The 20,443-nt window shown below is 28.6% G+C and overlaps 2 protein-coding genes across 4 annotated transcripts in view; one reads left to right on the top strand and one right to left on the bottom strand.

Moving 5' to 3' along the window:
- Positions 1-20,443, bottom strand: part of LOC127285401 (synaptotagmin-7) — an 858,561-nt gene that overhangs the window by 758,879 nt on the left and 79,239 nt on the right. The gene's annotated exons all lie outside the window — the stretch shown is intronic.
- Positions 15,036-15,836, top strand: LOC127285420 (uncharacterized proline-rich protein-like). Its single transcript, XM_051311422.1, has one exon. It carries the CDS (start codon positions 15,554-15,556, stop codon positions 15,803-15,805), a length of 252 nt encoding a protein of 83 aa, XP_051167379.1. The 5' UTR covers positions 15,036-15,553; the 3' UTR covers positions 15,806-15,836.

Genomic DNA, 20,443 nt, shown 5'->3' with positions numbered 1-20,443 from the left:
TCAGTTAACGATTTGTTTCTTTTTTTTCTGTTCATTTTTTTCTGATCTTTTCTTTTTCCGCAATTTTCGGAAACTTTCTAAGGTTCCAAAATTGCTTCTCCAGCTTCTCCCTTTTTCTTCTATTTTCCTTGTCTCTTTTAAATCCCGGAATTTTCGGAAACTTCTTGAGGTTCCAAAATCCTAAATTCTTTCTTTTTTGAATCATCCTATCTTTGGAAACTCCTGGAGGGTCCAAGGTTGTCTCTTTTTTTCCTTCTACTCGTCACCTGTCATCGTCTTCCAATTTCGTTTTTGTGGTAACTCGCTGAGGGTCCTGAAACCAAATTTTTCGCCTACATTTATTTATTTTTTTTTCTTTTTTTACTAAAATATACAAGTCCAAAAGCGATTTTATTGGAAACTCTTGGAGGGTCCAAAAATCGCAAATAAATCAAGTTTTTTTTCTTGTTATTCTGTTTTTCTCTTTACGATCGAGTTTCGGAAACTCACGGAGGGTCTAAACTCGCCATTTTCTTTTTTTTCTTTCTTTGGGTTTAATTTTTTTTTCTTTATTATTTATTTTTCCCAAATCCTTGGCGCAAAGCGTTTTTCGAACGTAATAATCTTCGGGAACTCACGAAGGTCCCGAGATTCCTTATACTCTTCTCTCATTTAACTGTATATATAAAATTTTAATAGTTTTCGGAAACTTGCCTTCGGCAAAGGGTCCAGAACTCTTTGACACCTTCAACGTCCAAAACTGTTGGTAGCAATTTTATTGATGTATTACTATGTTATAAGTCTGGAACAATTTTGTTCAAGTAAATAAAATTGATTTGTTCTACAGATAATAATGTTCTATTAGAATCCTTCTTATGAAAAAAGTCCTTATGAAAATAGTAGATATGAAAATTTTTGTGACTAATTTGTGGTAACTTATCCTATTATAATAATTTAAAAAAGGTGTTAAGTTATTGCACGGTGTTTGCAGAGATACATTTTTAACAGCAAAAGCGACAACATTGGGTTTAAAAAAAATCTAAAAAACTTATTTCTTACCCTACACAAAAAAATTTAAAAGGGATAAGGGGTTAAAAATGAAAATAGGGCAACTTATTCAGTTGCTGCTACATTTAGAATTTTAATTTGTCAATAGTGCTTTTTGTTGGGTTTTTCATGTACTTTTTAATGACGAAAAAAGTTTTTCTTTATTTTTTATTTTAACCCCTTATCGACCTTAAACTTTTTTTTGTTATTTTTATTTGAAAGTTGTGATTTTTTCCAACAAAATTGTATAAATATAAAAATAGTATAATATAAAAACCACAAAATAAATATTTTTGAAAGCAATTGTATATTTTTCTACTCATAACTTTTAAAAATCTTACGACACTTACAGATGTTTTTTTATTTTGTAGTCTTATCTAACACATATTTTGATCTATTAACGAATATTCTAGAATCATTTTATCTAAAGTTATTATTGAAAAGTTGAAAAAAATTCGATCCTTGGAAGGAATAAAATAACATACAAAATGTATGTTCAGGTTAAATCTAATGAAAATATTTTTATTTTAAACACCACATTATCTCTTTTTTTATAAACAATAAAAATACACAAATAATAACAATTACCAATAATTAGTTGAACCATTACATCTTAGCGTTAGAAAATTTTATTTTGCTCAGACTAAGCTGGCGCGTCAGGTTTATAGACACGTATCGTCAAGACTAAATTCAATATACAAAATTTAAAAATCTAAATGAAATAGAGGAGTCAATGAGCTTGGATGTAAACAGCACGTGGAAGTGAAATATTTTCAGAAAAAAAGAATCACGAGTCTAATTTGGAAATTAAAGGGAAGTAGATTTTATTTAGATACATTATGTCTTCTTTCTTATTAATAGTGAAATGATTAATTTTTATGTGTAACATTTCTGAAAAGCAACGTTTTTTATAATTTTGTTTACGGTCTAGTATAATGACATTATCCCAATCATACTCATGATTCAATTCTGATCGATGTAATCCTACTACTGATTGAGCCGATGTTTTATTTTTAATATTTTTATGCTTATTAATACGTATTTTTAATGAACGTTTAGATTTTCCAATGTAATTCGCTGGACAGTTTTTACAATTAAATTTGTAAACTATATTTGTTTCATCCCACTTTTCAATTATTATTATTAATTAATTAAAAACCAATATTTCATTCTTTATTACAGGAATCTATTATACTTTACCTTTTTTGAATGTAAATAATTAAATCTTATTAAATATTTATTATATTATTCAAATTTAATAAAATTATTGGTTCTCTTAACATTAATAACACCAGGAATTTTTTTTGTTGAGGTTTTGATATCAACATTTAATTCAATGTGTCAAAACTGTACTTTATTATTAATACATAACCATTATTGTCTAATAATTTATTCAAAACCTGTGTATTACGGTTATTTTCAACTTGTCAACCCAGTAAAAAAAAGAATTGGGAGTAAGCGATAAGAATTGGTGGTAACTTAAGCTGAATTTGGTTTGGCGAAAAAACCGAATTGGAACGTTACGGTGAATTATTTTTTTCTTACCGTTAATTCTTTTCTCTTAAACATTTGAATTGACGTTTGTTTATTCGTGTTTGCATTATAAATGAGTAAGAATAAATGTTTCGAAGTCTAAAAAGCCGATTTAGAATAAGAAATATATAATTTTTAAAAAGAAATAAAAGTGAAATGTGATAGATTTACCGACAATTTTACCATGTGAGTACTACTCATATGGTAAATTTATCATATGAACACAACTCACTTGATAAAATCGTCGGTGAATCTGTCACACTTTGCTTTCATTTATTTTTTTTAAATTATATATTTCTTATTCCAAATCGGCTTTTTAGACTTCGAAACATTTATTCTTATTCATTTATAATGCAAACACGAATAAACAAACGTTAATTCAAATGTTTAAGAGAAAAGAATTAACGGTAAGAAAAAAATAATTCACCGTAACGTTCCAATTCGGTTTTTTCGCCTAACCGCATTCAGCTTAAGTTACCACCAATTCTTTTCGCTTACTTTTAATTCTTTTTTTTACTGGGAAAATGTTACTTTTTTTAAGGTGTGTGTATGTATGCGTGGATCGTTTTTATGAACACGATATCTTTAACAGGTTTTAATGGATTTGGATAACATTTCGTAGGCTTATTTATCACATTAATCTCTCAAAAATGACTAAAGGATTTTTAAAAATATCTAGAAAAGAAATTTATCGTCTTTTTTCCAAAAATTTTTTTTAATTGAAAAAAATTTTAAATAGAAAAATTTGAGTTAATATATAATATAATCGTCTTCCTTACATCAAGATGAATCGATTGGTATATATAAAGTATAGATTTGATTGAAATTGAAACTGATTTTGAGTATTTTGTTACTTGCGTTTTTTTGCAATTACACTATCGCAGTGACATTAAAAATTTTTTAAACTTTTTGATTATATTTTTCTTTCTGAGCAGTTTTTTGAGTTTATCTCAAAAATGAATGCCAATTTGATAATTCTGACTTCGGATTCGGATTCAGCGTGAAAATATACATGGAAATGGACTAGTGTAGTGTCTCGGCCAAACAGCTTTTTATTTTTTGTGTGCCTATGTTATCTTATTGTTCATAAAAGTGAATTTTAATTTATTGTGATAAGAATTAAAAATTTCAATGACAGGGTTAATATGATCTTTATTTATATATAAAATAGTGTCATCAACATATTTAAAGTAAAAAATAGGTATTCAATTATGTTCAATTTTTAATTTTTTAAGGCAATCGCTTTCTAAATCATCCATTACAATATCAGCAAAAATCGGAGAAATTGGAAACCCCATATGATTACCATCAATCTGTTGATAATATTTTCCATCGAAGACAAAGAAGGTGTTTTTATAAAGAAAATCAGTGCAGTGTAAGATATCGTTAAAAGGGATTTTACAATTATAAATATTTGTGATTCTACGACATTAAAGTTTATATATCGACATTCTGCTTCGACTTTGAATGACCAAGTCCAGAGGTACGTTGGTAAACAGAGATTTAACATCAAGAGAGACTAAAATGTAATCATTTGAAATATAAGAATTTTTTATTTTTTGAATAAGCTCAAAACTAAATTGAAATTTAATCATGAGTTTGATTGGGATAATGACATTATACTAGACCGTAAACAAAATTATAAAAAACGTTGCTTTTCAGAAATGTTACACATAAAAATGAATGATTTTACTATTAATAGGAAAGAAGACATAATGTATCTAAATAAAATCTACTTCCCTTTAATTTCCAAATTAGACTCGTGATTCTTTTTTTTCTGAAAATATTTCACTTCCACGTGCTGTTTACATCCAAGTTCATTGACTCCTCTATTTCATTTAGATTTTTAAATTTTGTATTTTGAATTTAGTCTTGACGATACGTGTCTATAAACCTGACGCGCCAGCTTAGTCTGAGCAAAATAAAATTTTCTAACGCTAAGATGTAACGGTTCAACTAATTATTGGTAATTGTTATTATTTGTGTATTTTTATTACTATAAAAATTAAAAAGGAATTGTTTAATCTAATTTTTCATAATTTTTTAATAAAAATTTCTACATTTATCTGCATGAAATAACTTTGTTTATTATTTCCGAATAAATTAATAAAAAAGGTACATTATAAATAATATTAAAACACTTTATATGGATAAATTTGAGATGGCAAAAAACCTTAGTTCAGTACGATTTTAAAAATGATGAAAAAAATCAATTTGGAAATGCAAAATGTACCATGGTACCTCGTCAGTCCCATAAAGGTTTAGAAGGGGTTTAATAGAGATTTTCAAGTTGCCAAATGTATCTCAGAAATATCCCTGGCGGATTGTGTAAACCGAGAAGTTGACTGAGCTCGGTCAAGTTTCGGTTCGTTTGGGTTTGAGGCAATATATTGCAAAAAATAATTGAAATATTGGTAAAATTACTATTAGGAAGTAAAAATTAATGTTTTCTAAATCGTTTTATGCAATATTGTTGCATAATTATCATTTATTATTAAATAATTAACTTATTTAATGTGTAGTGTTTATGGTTCATGGTTTATTCCATTGTATGATTGAAAAAAAGGAAAATGACAGAAAATCAACTTTTTTCCTATTGAATGAATATTAATTATTTTTGTTATTTATACAATAAACTAGTAATAAATATGTAATTAAATTTATAATATGTATATAAAATATTTTTGTTGTTGCCTTAATATATGCATAGTACCGACGTAATACACGTGTTGATTAATAGATGGCGCTCAAAAACAGTTTGTGATTTTTTTTCTGTCGTTCTGCGGTTTAAAAATTTTCAAGAATTTCTTAAATATTATATGAAATAATTGGTTTGAAACTACAAAAATAATTTTGTTTAGATAAAAAAATTATTAGTAGTTTCTAATAATAAAAAAAAATTAATTCTTAAAAAATTTAACTAATAAAAATATTTTACATTATTTTTTATTATTATTATGGGGTAAAATATGCAAAAATAAGAAGAACTTTTAGACCAAAGTTATAGATCTTATTAAAATACATTTTTTGTATTTTTTGCACTTTTTAAAAATGTTGCATATTTTACACAATAAACAAAAAAAACCATAATTTTTAGTCTTTTATTTAGTTTTCATCATAAAAATCAAATTTTCGGGTATTGTCACTATTAATTTCGTAATCAGTGCATCAAACTACATAAAAGTACGTGGTATAAGGGCGCACTCACACCTTTTGGCTGCCTGCAGGAGTTGTCATGGCAACGTGAAGGAGTAACAGAGATAGTAAATTCAAATTTGAATTTTCTCTCTCTGTTACTCCTACACGTTGCCATGACAACTCCTGCAGGCAGGCAGCCAAAAGGTGTGAGTGCGCCCTAAAAAAAATAAAAATACATTTAAAAAATTCAAAAATTATGTAAAAATCATTTGCCCACGATTGGACTAGGATTAAAATATTCGTAAAAGGAAGTAGTTTTTTTTAAATTTTGAAAAAAACCGACCAATACGTCAATTGAGAAAAATCACTGTTTATCTTTAAAACTTAAAAATTTGATAGTAATATCATTTGAAAAAAATTTACAAATTTTTTTTTTGAAAAGTACGTTTAAAAACACACATTTTGAAAAAAAAACTTTTAAAATTGATGCATTTTTAAGGAAGTTATGAGCATATCGAAAATTAAGTCATTAAAATTCTGAAATTTTGAAAAATTCATATCTCGAAAACGTCTTTCTAAAAAAACCAAAGTGGCCAATCCCAGGTGAAACGATTCTACGGAAATCACTCCACGGAAATGCCATACGGAATTCCGCAAAAATTCTATACGGAATTCCGCAAAATTTTGAAAGTATTCCTTTCGTAATTTTGCGAATTTTTTTGGAAGAATTCCATACAGAATTGCACATATTAAAATTCCACAACTTTATTTTTTGCCGATTTTTTTGTGATTTTAAAATAACTGCTGCTACTATAACGAAAACTAGTCGACGATGATGTTCCTGGTGGATATAATATAGAATTTATGATAGATTAATTAATATCTAGTCGAACTTATTTGAGAGGTCAATAAAACGTTTTTCAAAAGAAATTTACTATTTTTCAGTCAACTACACGGAGAGAAAAATCAAGACTTTATAGTATGAAATAGATTACTGCTATTTTTCTTTAAACTTTTCATACTAATAGAGCAAAGATTTGAGAATTTTTAGGATAGTATTTGTCCGTACTAAAAAAGCATAGTATATATGCTTCTATAGTACGAAACATGTAGTTTAATAGCAACAACGCCATGCGGAGATTGCACGTAACATCATCCTACTATGTTTGCATAAGTTCTACCCTATTGAAAATCCCCACATGGGAAACCACATGGGAAACCACATGGGATCCTATGTCAAAAACTATGTAAAACCCCATTCCCCATATGGGAAACCACATGGGATCCCATATAAAAACTCATGGGAAATTGGGACAGGAATTGGCATAGGAAAATATCAAAACGAGGTTCCTCCATGTCATTTCCTATGTCAAATCCCATGTCAAATATCATGTTAAATACCATGTTAAATACTAATTGAGATCCTTTATCACTTTTTTAAAAAATTTTCCCATGTCAAACCCCATGTCATTTCCCAAGTAAAAACCTTTATCATTTTTTTGAAAAATTTTCCAATGTCATTTCCCATGTGAAATCTTTTATCATTTTTTTGAAAAATTTTCCCATGTCAAATCCTCTTTCACCTTATCGAAAATACCCACATAGGAAAGCATATGGGAATCCACATGGGACACCATATTGGAATCCACATGGGAAATGGAATACGATTTCATGTGCATTCTTCCAAATGATAAAACAAATAGATTTAAGCATAGGAAATCATATAAGATTTCATATAGATTCTGAAATTTCAACCTAAGATTTCACATGGATTTACATATAGGAAACGATATAGGATTTTATTCGGGAATTTTTTAGTTGGCTGCTTTATGCAGGCGGCAGATTACAAAAAAAATTAATTATTTGATTCAATATCAAATAATAATACTTCAACTCATCTGAAAATAAAAAAAAGTTTACTTTACTTCTGCCTTAGACTCTCAGCTTTTATAGTAGTCCAGACTGATCTCAACTGTGAGAGAAAATATTTTCACCATCTGGTGGTGAAACAATGAAACTATAATGACGATCAACATCTATATTGAAATTTCTTATGTCATTTCCCATGTGAAATCTTATCATTTTTTCGAAAAATTTTCCCATGTCATATCCCATGTGAAATCTTATCATTTTTTCGAAAAATTTTCCCATGTCATTTCCCATGTGAAATCCTTCATCATTTTTTTGACAAATTTTCCAATGACAAATCCTCTTTCGCCCTATCGAAAATACCCACATGGGAAAGCATATGGGAATCCACAGAGGAAATGGAATACGATAAAGGATTTCACATGGCAAATGACATGAGGTTTGACGTGGGAATTGATATGGGAAAATTTTTCCAAAAAATAATAAAAGATTTCACATGGGAAATGACATGGGAAAATTTTTCGAAAAAATGATAAGATTTCACATGGGAAATGACATAGGAAATTTCAATATAGATGTTGATCGTCATTATAGTTTCATTGTTTCACCACCAGATGGTGAAAATATTTTCTCTCACAGTTGAGATCAGGCTGGAATACTATAAAAGCTGAGAGTCTAAGGCAGAAGTAAAGTAAACTTTTTTTTATTTTCAGATGAGTTGAAGTATTATTATTTGATATTGAATCAAATAATTAATTTTTTTTGTAATCTGCCGCCTGCATAAAGCAGCCAACTAAAAAATTCCCGAATAAAATCCTATATCGTTTCCTATATGTAAATCCATGTGAAATCTTAGGTTGAAATTTCAGAATCTATATGAAATCTTATATGATTTCCTATGCTTAAATCTATTTGTTTTATCATTTGGAAGAATGCACATGAAATCGTATTCCATTTCCCATGTGGATTCCAATATGGTGTCCCATGTGGATTCCCATATGCTTTCCTATGTGGGTATTTTCGATAAGGTGAAAGAGGATTTGACATGGGAAAATTTTTCAAAAAAATGATAAAAGATTTCACATGGGAAATGACATTGGAAAATTTTTCAAAAAAATGATAAAGGTTTTTACTTGGGAAATGACATGGGGTTTGAAATGGGAAAATTTTTTAAAAAAGTGATAAAGGATCTCAATTAGTATTTAACATGGTATTTAACATGATATTTGACATGGGATTTGACATAGGAAATGACATGGAGGAACCTCGTTTTGATATTTTCCTATGCCAATTCCTGTCCCAATTTCCCATGAGTTTTTATATGGGATCCCATGTGGTTTCCCATATGGGGAATGGGGTTTTACATAGTTTTTGACATAGGATCCCATGTGGTTTCCCATGTGGTTTCCCATGTGGGGATTTTCAATAGGGTATGCTTTTTCGGGGATAGACTCTTGCAACTGGCGATTAGGCACACAGATACTTCCAATTCAGTAATGGTGGGCGTGGCCTAATCGCCAGTTGCAAGAGTCTATCCCCGAAAAAGCATAGAACTTATGCAAACATAGTAGGATGATGTTACGTGCAATCTCCGCATGGCGTTGTTGCTATTAAACTACAAGTTTCATGGTAAAAAGACATACGATTGTACTATAATTACTCAAATTTCATGTCTATATAGCATATAAAATTTCTGTGCATTAAATGTAAACCTTTCTATACTATAAAAGGCAGATTTTTCTCTCCGTGTAACTAACGGTAGTGAATTTCTCGACTAATTTTTTTCAGTGTATCCACCAGCAGTTATTTTAAAATTACAAAAAAAAATCAGTAAAAATTACACTCAATAAAAAAACTAGTAGATTTGACTACTTTTTAACTACCCTGCATAGTTCAATAGGTCCTTAACTGAATTTAAAAAATTGTATGGACTATTAAAAAGTAGTTAAAAGAACTAAGAATTTAGTTGGGTCAAGGAGATTTTGTAATTTTTCTAATTTTTGAAGTTGATTTAACTACTTTTGTTAAGTACAATTAACTACTAATTCTTAACTCCATAAAAAATAGTTAAATTGACTACACACACATAGTTAAAATAACCAAAAAAGTAGTTACTTTTACTACTTTTAAGTCAGTTAACTAAAGGTAGTTGAGGATTTCGGCTAAATTTTTTTCAGTGTACATTTGTGAAATTCTAACAAAAATTTTGTGCAATTCTGTATAGAGATTATGTGTGTAATTCTTATAAAAAATTAGCAAAATTACAAAAGAACTTCTTTCAAAAATTTTGCGGAATACCGTATATAATTTTTACGGAATTCCGTGTGGAATTTCCGTGGAGTAGTTTCCGTAGAATCGTTTCACCTGGGAATAAACCTTAAAATATGTTGGTTAGGAATAATGTGCTTTCTAGTCCTTTCCTATTTAGGGATAATTTTTCAAATTTTTTTGATGTTGGTGTTTTGGTGGACACTAAAATGGGTAAAAGACTTATTATATCCATTTATGTTCCTCCTGCGAAGCACATTCCTTATTTAGTTTTGCTAAGTTTTATAGAGGGTCTTCCTCATATTCCATGGATAATATGTGGTGATTTCAACGCACACTCTTTGACCTGGGGTTCCACTTATGATTCTACGAGAGGTTTGGATTTGTCAAGAGCATTTGAGATGTTTAGTCTTATTGCTTTAAATGACCATATTCTGACCAGAAACGATGTGTCTGATAGGACAAACAATAACTTAGATCTAGTAGTACTGTCTAAATCAATTCTTTTTCAAGCCTCCTTTGAAGTTTCCGAAGATTCCTATAATTCCGATCTCTTGTTAGTTCTAGCTTCTTTTGATATCGAAACTAAGATTGTGGTTTCGGAATCTAGTAGAATTAATATTAAAAATGTAGATTGGATTAAACTCGAAGAGGATTTGAGGGATCCTTTACGGATTATTAAAGAATATCTGGATTCAGGTCTTCCTCCTAATAAAATTTAGGATGAATTTTATACTCTTCTTGTTTTGGTTCTTAAAAAGAATGGGTCCTTTCGTCCAAAAAGTCATTCTGGCAGAAGGAAAGCTGAACCTTTATGGTGAGATGGTGATTGCGAGGGTGCTATAATTCGTAGAAGAGATGTAAAAAAGATACAAAACTTGAAAAAATTAAAGTTTTATTGATAAACATATTAATAAATAGTATATGTATATATATATACAGTAAAACCCCGTTTATCCAAGCTCGCTTTATCCAAGGTCTCGATTATCCGAGGTGGTGTCTCAGTAGGAAATTCTGCGTTATCCGAGTCTAGTCCTCGTCATCCGAGTTATTTTTAATTTTAGTTTTTTATAAATATGAGTTTATTTTTAATAAATTCAAATTGTTTAAATTATTATGGAATATTTACAATATTATTTTCCCGTTTGTATTAAATAATAATTGTTTAAACAATAATAATGTTAAATTGTAATAAATATTTAACAATTCGGATTATCCGAGTTTTCCTTTCTTGCCTCGTGGCAAGAAAGGATTGGTTAAGGAATCAAACTCCAGAGATTAGGGATAAATTTAGGACTGTTGATAATGAGGTTAAAAGGTTTCTTAGACAAAAAAAATATGCTTTTGTTTCTTTTTGTGATTCCATTGGGCCCTCTTCTACTGGTTTAGATAAAAGTAGTAGAGCTATGAGAGTTCTAGGACAGGTTCATATCTCGGCTAAGTTACCTACAGTCGGTAATGCAGATTTACCTACAGTCGGTAATGCAGATTTGCCAACTGTCGGTAAGGTAGAAACCTGTTACAAATTTTGGTTCAACCGATAAGGTAGGGATCTGTTTTACCGACCTTCAATTGTTATTAACAAATTTAATTGTTATTAAAAAATATAAAATATAACAATTTAATTATTAATTTTTACTATTTATTAAGGTAATTTTATGCATATCATATTGCAATATATTTATTAACAATTTATCATAATTGTTATTAACAAAGGTAAATTGTTATTAAAAAATATAAAATATAACAATTTAATTATTAATTTTTACTATTTATTAAGGTAATTTTATGCATATCATATTGCAATATATTTATTAACAATTTGTCATAATTGTTATTAACAAAGGTAAGTTATAATAATTTGTTTTTGCTATTTATTAAGTTAATTTTACGTATATTTTTTTCAACTTAATTTTGCAATATAATTATTAACAATTTGTCATAATTGTTATTAACGAAGATAAGTTGTAATAATAATAATTAATCAATATTTTATTTGAAAATATTCTATTATTAATAGTTGTTTAAACATCTAATATTCATTTGTAAATTTTTTCAATTAAATATTAATGAATATAAATTTATTAATTAGTTACACTGCACTATTGTAGTTTTAAATTTGAATTTAATTCGCGCCTAAAGTGACTTATCGAAGCATTGCCAACATAAAAAATGATATCATTTTGAATTTAAAACAAGTGTTTTAGTATTGATAAGTTATTAAATTTATTTTTATAGTACTATTATTTGCTTATTAACAAAGGTAAGTTGCATTTATTATCTAATATTTTATTGTTTATTTATAACTATTAATTATATAAAACTATTATATATAAACTATTAATAGTTGTTTCTTGAAATATAAAATTTATAACTAATTTTATTTACATCGTTAGCATTATTATTATTATTAAGTGATTATTTATTAAGGTAAGTTAATTTGCTGAAAATATTTTAAAGCTTTACATTTGAATTTGAATTGAATTTCGCGCCTTTCATGAAAACATAAAGTCTCTAGAGATAAGACTTTGTTTTTGTTATTCCCACCATTTGTTTATAATAAAATTATGTTGAATACGCGGCAAAATTTAAAATGTAATAAAAATTAGTAACATTTAAGTAATTATAATGTTAAGTTTTTTGGACAAGTTTATGCACTAGCAGACGTAATTTCATTCAAAAGAGCCTTTAATTCAAAAGATAGTGGAAAGAAGCAAAAATGGTATGTGCATATTTTTTACTAATTTTTTAATTAAATTTATTTATATATCATATAGTATAAAGATATTAATAATGTTAATACTATTTTTTATATGTAGGAAACAAAAAATCTTGAAAATAAAGAAATTAATGCTGAAAAAATGGAAAATAACGATTCATTGGAAGTGATGGAAAAACAGGTATTTTAATTTTACTATTAAGTGAATAAATATTGTTGTTAACAAATAAGATTTTTTTGTTACTGATTTTTAATAGACTGATTGTTGCTAGTTTATTAATTAAAAGTTAAAAAATTTTAAGAGTTTTTTTTAAGATCATTAGTTTCAAAGAGAAGGTTATACTTAAAGAATGTGATGATGTTTATAGTAATTTGAAACCATAGCCAAATTTTATCAGTTGATGTAGATTAGAGTAAGTCCAGTTCAAGAAATAATTTTGAAAGTTTTATATTAAGAAAATTTAAGAATTTTATATTGAGTAAATTTACAATTGTAAATTAACTTTATTAAAGTAATATTATACAAAACTTCAAAATTTTTTAAGTAAATAAATTTTATTAAACAAATTTAGGCAAACAATTTTATGTATAATATTAATGTTTAAATTTTTTTTAGAATAACATTGAAAAAAATCTGGACCAAACAGAAAATTCATTGGAGATTGTCCAAAAAAATGAAGTAAGTTGAATAATTTACTTTGCAAAAAATTATAATTACTCTTTATTAATATTACTAAAAATGAATTAAGCGAAAATAATTTTTCATAAATCAAAGTTGCAAAATTATATTCACTTAATTAAATTATGCGAAAATCAAGATTGCAAATATAAATTCAGAAAAATTAATTTAGCGAAAAATTAAATTCCCTATACACTTATTCAATAAAATTCGCAAAAATGAAATTCGTAAAATTTAAATTTGCAAAAATAAAATTCGCAAAAATGAAATTTGCAAAAATGAAATTCACAAAAATGAAATTCTCAAAAATGAAAATCGCATAAAGCTGAATTGACTTTTGCTAAATAAGTATTCACAAAAATCAATTTTGCAAAATTGACTTTTGCAAAAAAACTTATTTATCACATACCAATTTAGCAAAAACAAAATTTTGCAAAAAAATCGATTTAGAAAAATTTTGCAAAAAATTGATTTCGCAAAAATACAATTTTGTAAATACTTATGTAGCAAAATCAAAATTTGTCAAAATTTTGCAAAAAAATCGATTTAGAAAAATTTTGCAAAAAATTAATTTAGCAAAATCCAAATTTTGCAAAAAATTTATTTAACAAAAATTCAATTTTGTAAAAATAAAATTGACCTTTATTAATATTTTTCGTATATTGCAGGAAACCAAAGATGATAAAAAGAGTGAGGTGAAAAGCTGGTTTGAGGCGACTAAAAAAAGGGTAAATTAATTTTTAATAAAAATAATTTGCATTTTACATGTAAAGATAAAATTTTTTATATTTTGTTATTTTAAATATATCTCTTAATATATATATTTAATTTTTATTATAGTAAATGACTTTACCATTACGTGACATCTATGAGCTGTCTTTTGAAGTTTAATATATGTATAGTTGAAAAAAAGTTATTAATTGTACACTTTTTTTAACAGATTTTAGAACAAAATACGGCAAAATTTGCAAAACTAAAAGATGCAGAATATAATCCAAATGCACCAGAATTGTTTGGGGGTGAAGATACCCCACCTTGCTTTACAAGGAAGCCGGGAATGCCAAACAGGCATAGCTCAAACGTTCTAATTAAAAGGAAGGAGCATGTTGCGGAGGTTCAGCCGATTATAATCGATAATCCACCACAAAAATTAAGAAGAAGGGGAAAAAAGGGATCTCCAAAGGAAAATTTGATGTCGTCATTGAGGAAAATGAAAAAAAATAAATAGTGTTATTTTACAAATTTAATTTTATATTTTTTAAACTATTTTTTTACTTTTATTGTTTTATTAAAGTTTTCATTTTTTATATATTAGTATCTTTTTTAGCTTTTTTTAATAAATATTAAGGAAAATATTCTATTTTTTTTATACACATATTTATATCTTTTCATTTTTTTCTAATAAATATTAAGTTTATTCTATATATTAGGCTAAATAATATATTTTTTTATTTCAAGTGTTAAATATAGATTTGAAATGTTCTATTTTTATACAGATATTTATATGTTTTCATTTTTTTCTAATAAATATTAAGTTTTTTTCTACCAATAATAAATAATAATAAATTTTTCTATCAATGTTAAATATAGATTTAAAATGTTAAAATAAATAATCTTTAATATCAACCTAACCTAAAAATTAATCCTAAATCCCTTTTTTTAAAATAACACCTATCATTATACAACAATTTAGCAAAAAATTAAATTTGCAATAATTTAATTTCTAAATTACAAAGTTATACTTAATTAAAAATTTTAATTTTTTCAAGAAATAAAATTTACAAAAAAATTAATTTTACAATTATTCAAAACTAATATAATATTTAAAAAAAAAATTTAAATTTTAAGAAGTTAATTTTTCAAATATATTTTGAATTCAAATTATTTTCCCGCGTAACTGTCAGCGCGCTTCTAGTTCTACTCACTCTCCACAAGAATCGCTCCTGTAGTTTCTCTACATTACAGTGGTGGGAGAAAATTAACGAGGGTAAGTGTATTGCTATTAATTAGCATATTCGACCGAGACTTCGACCAGTGCAGTCAAGCATGGAAGACTGCTCCTGCTTCCACTCCCTCGTGAGGATGATGTCGGCCAATAATGTAAGTATTAATTAATTATTTAATAATATTTATTTAAACAATAATTATTTAAACAATAATTATTTAATAATAATTATTTAAACAATAATTAATTAATAATAATTTATTAGTTACAGAACCCAGGCAATGAGGTGCCCCTACCCTCCACACCACCGGGGTCACCTGCACCCTGGCATCAGCCAGAGACGCCATCTTGGGTGGAATTGGGGACACCAGAGCAGATGTCCCCACTCCGGTCGATTGCCCATCAATATCGGCCGGATTCACCACCCTGGGCGAGGGTGCAGAGGCCTTCACCTCTACCGCCACCGCCAACGCCACCGCGATCACCAACGCCACCGCGATCACCAACACCCCCGCCACCGAAATCGCCGACTCCACCGCCTACCAATGAACGTAGGCGGCGCGGTGGTCGTCATCGGCGTAGGGTTATATTGAAAATTAAAATTATATTAAAAAATTTAAATCAATAAAAGTTTAAATGTATATTAAAAGTAGATCTTTCTTTTATACATATTCTCTGCGCGACCGTAGAATAAGGGTAGTGGTTAATCGTTCACTAGATTTACCTACAGTCGGTAAGTTACCAACCAAGCCAATACCGACTGTAGATAAATCTGCATTACCAACTGTTTGTAAGTTACAGACTGTTGGTAAATAATAATAAGAGTGCTAGTTAAAAGTCCACTGCGCATGCGTAAAGTAAGAGTGGTGATACCATGTCCACTGCGCATGCGTAAAATAAGAGTGGTGGTAAAATAAGAGTGGTGGTTTAACGTCCACTGCGCATGCTCAACAGTTGGACTTTCGGGATATAAATTGAAGTTTTGCGAGTTGATTTTTCATTCTATTCTGTGAGCTCATGCAGCCTAGTCGCAGCAAGAGTTAACAGCGAGTAGAGTGTTCTGATTTTATATTTTTTCACTTTTCTTATTTTTTAAGATTTTATAATGGTAGGCAAACGAAAGTGTACCGATAACCAAGTACCTGTAAAACGTATAAATTATAAGACCATTCTTGATGAGTATGACATATCACTTACACTCATTAAGGATGCTCTTGAATTGCTTTCAAGTTTGCGTAATGGCGTAGATAAAAATGAATTTATAGTACGATGGGTTGCGGAATGTTCTCGAAATGAGTTACTTTTAACAAATATTTTAAGATATATGTATTTTACGCATGAGAAAAGTCGATGTGAGAACATTCTGCAATCCTTTGTGAGATATAGAGTATTGTTTCAATCTCATGCGGTAGAGGGCGCTGGCTTACAAGACTCAGATATTACTAAGCGTGTACGATGGGCTATGTGTGAGAATGCGTTTGAATGTAGATTGTACACGTATGTTATAATAAATATTGTACATATAGATATAAGTAGGTTTTTAGATGATGCATCCATTTTGTTTAAAGAGCACATTACCGATGTTTTAAAACAAAATGGTTCCCTCATTGTCTACAGCGTTCTGACAGCTTATTTCAAAAGGGTGCAAAATGAAGAAGAGGTAGTTATTCCAATACCGTTTACAGCAAAATCTAGCAGTATTTTTCTAACAACCCCATTGGAGGAATGGTTTGATGTAAATATGAAGCAGCCAATTTTAAAAAATGTTGAAGAGTTTTATGCAAAAGGATCTAATTGGAATCTACAATCTATAGGTAAATTAGAAATTAATGTAAATAAATATAATCCTTTACGTGCTAGTTCATATATTGATTTACCTGTTAAAATCAAGATAAAACATGCGTGTATTAATGTACATAATGATAGAGACAATGAATGTTTTAAATGGGCTGTTCTTTCAGCTTTACATCAAAATTTAACTAGAAGTGACCGTGTTTCTACTTATAAGAATTTTGAAAATGAGTTAAATTTTAAAGGAATCGAATTTCCTGTAGCATTAAAAAGTATAGCGAAATTTGAAAAACTTAATGATATATCTATAAATGTCTACGGTCTAGCAAAAAAGTATGGTAATTTTTCAGTTCACCCGCTACATTTAACTATAGAAAAGAGGAGGAAGCATGTAAATCTACTGCATGTAGTAGATTCATATGTTGATGAAAATATGAATAATGATGTTAATGCAAATTGTGACGATATTAATTTTATGAATTTCCATTACGTTTGGATAAAAGATTTTTCACGACTCATATCAAAGCAATTGTCTAACAATAATGGTAGAAAGTATATATGTGACCGATGTCTTCACTATTTCCATTCAGATGAAAAATTAAATGTACACACTGAAAATTGTAAAAAATTGAATGAATGTAAAGTAATTTTGCCAAAGCCTGATAAATGTATGATTACTTTTAAAAATTATAAGAATAGGGAAAAAGTTCCATTTATTATTTACGCTGACTGTGAGAGTTTACTTCTACCTGTAGAAGATGATGTAGATAATTTAAGTAAAACTAAGATATTCCAGCGTCATAAGTTATTAAGTATTGGTTATTATATAAAATGTAGCTATGACGAATCTCAATGCAAGTATGTTGCTTGTCCGAAGCAGGAATCCGACCCTGCTAAATGGTTTTCTGAGGAATTAAGGCAATTATCTGAAAAAATTGATAAAATATTTAAAAAACCATTACCAATGGATACCTTAACTCCTCAGCAAGTCAGTGACTTTAATAGAGCCGTAATGTGTCACATATGTCATCAGAAAATACCAGCAAATGTAAAGAAAGTCCGTGATCATTGTCACCTTACTGGTAAATATAGGGGTGCTGCCCATGAGTCATGTAATTTAAATTATCAAGATTGTCAGACTATTCCCGTAGTATTTCACAATTTAAGTGGCTATGATGCACATTTCATTATACATGCAATTTCAACAAGTTTTGAAGGTCATATAAGTCTACTTCCCATCAATAAGGAGAAATATATCTCCTTTATTAAACATGTTAAAGGTAGTGAGGTTAAATTTAGATTTATTGACTCATTCCGATTTATGGCAGCATCCCTTGAAAAACTCGCATCCTATTTAGATGAATATAAAATTGTACATTCTGTTTTTGCCAATACTGTGAGTAATCCTGATAAAATTAAATTATTAACTAGAAAGGGTGTATTCCCCTACGAGTATTTTGATTCAAAAACCAAGCTTGATGAGACGCAACTACCTCCGATAGAGAAATTTTATAGTGCGCTTTACGATGCGGGCATTTCTGAAGATGAATATAAGCATGCACAGAACGTATGGATTGAGTTTGATTGCAAAAATCTCTATGACTATGTCCATTTATATATGAAAACTGATGTACTATTACTAGCAGATGTTTTTGAAAATTTTCGAGAACAATGTGTTAAAGCGTATGGGTTAGATCCTGCACACTATTATACAACCCCTGGTTTAACTTGGGATGCCATGCTCAAGTATACGAGTATAGCATTGCACCTTATAACCGATATTGATATGGTTATGTTTGTTGAGTCAGGTATCAGAGGTGGCATTAGTCAATGTTGTAACCGTTATGCCAAAGCGAATAATCCTTATATGGATAAATTCGACGAAAATAAAGATACCAGCTATATAATGTACTTTGATGCCAATAATTTGTATGGCTGGGCAATGGCACAAGCGCTTCCATATGGCGGTTTCAAATGGGTTGATCATGTCAACGATACTTTTGATTTTAATGTACCTGACGATTCTTCTGTTGGGTACATATTGGAAGTGGATTTAGAGTATCCTGAAAGTATTCATGATACTCATAAAGACATGCCATTTTGCGCAGAAAAAGCAAAGCCGCCTATGTCGAAACAAGAGAAATTGTTAACCACTTTGCTGCCGAAAAAAAATATGTCATACACTATAGAACGCTAAAACAAGTTTTATCAAATGGTATTAAACTTGTAAAAATACATCGTGTTTTACAGTTTAAGCAATCAACTTGGCTTAAACCATACATTGATTATAACACGATGATGCGAACTAATGCTAAAAACGAGTTTGAAAAGAATTTGTTCAAACTCATGAACAATGCAGTGTATGGCAAAACAATGGAAAATGTTCGTAAACATGTTGATGTAAAGCTTGTTACACAGTGGTTTGGCCGTTACGGAGCAGAAGCTCTCATATCCCGACCAAATTTCCGTAGTCGGGCAATATTTGATGAAAATCTGGTTGCCATTGAATTAACTAAAACCGAGGTACTGCTCAACAAACCGATATATGTAGGGTTAAGTGTGCTTGATATATCCAAAACGTTAATTTATGATTTTCACTATAGTTATATGTTAAATAAATATGGTAACGCTTGTAAACTGTTGTATACTGATACAGACAGTCTAGTCTATGAAGTTAAATGTCAAGATATTTATAAGGATATGAAAGAAGATATTGATAAGTTTGATACATCAGATTATCCCGCGAATAATGTGTATGGGATACCGCAAGTCAACAAAAAAATACTCGGCCTTATGAAAGATGAATGTAATGGTAAAATAGTTACTAAATTTGTTGGCTTGCGGAGTAAGATGTACAGCATTCGTGTTGAAGATAAAGATTATATTAAAAAAGCAAAAGGTATTAAAGCAGGCGTTGTAAAAAAATCAATTCATTTTGATGATTATGTAAAATGTCTGCGAGATTTTGACATTCAAACTCGAACGCAGTATAATATAAGATCACGGCTTCACAATCTTGAAACTGTGAAGCAGGTAAAAGTAGCTTTAAGTCCACTAGATGATAAACGGTATTTGTTACCAGAGAGTACCGATACTCTACCGTGGGGTCATTATGCGATCCCAAATTCTGATGAAGTGTAAATAGTTTGTAAGAATAATAAATGAAACAAATTTATATTAATTTCATGTGTTGTTTATTATAAAATCCTTATATCTATACATAATAACTTAAAATTATAACTTATACTTAATTTAATAATGAATCAATAATGAATCAATAATGAATCAATAATGAATCAATAATGAATCAATAATGAAACGTTTTCAACTATATATTTGCTTTATCTTCCCAAGTATTGTGAGAGTTGTCAAATCCTAGCCATTTCACAAGAACTTTGTTTCCACGTGTCTTGAGAATTTTTTCAACCAGATAAATATCTGAATACTTCACTTTAAGAAGCTCCTCTTCATAAAA

This window comes from Leptopilina boulardi, unplaced genomic scaffold (assembly GCF_019393585.1).
Source record: "Leptopilina boulardi isolate dan_hultmark-lab unplaced genomic scaffold, ZJU_Lbou_2.1 LbouV2_332, whole genome shotgun sequence".
In the NCBI taxonomy this organism is placed as follows: Eukaryota; Metazoa; Arthropoda; class Insecta; order Hymenoptera; family Figitidae; genus Leptopilina; species Leptopilina boulardi.
The sequence above is the reverse complement of the archived record's forward strand: the minus strand, read 5'-3'. Positions and strand labels throughout refer to the sequence as shown.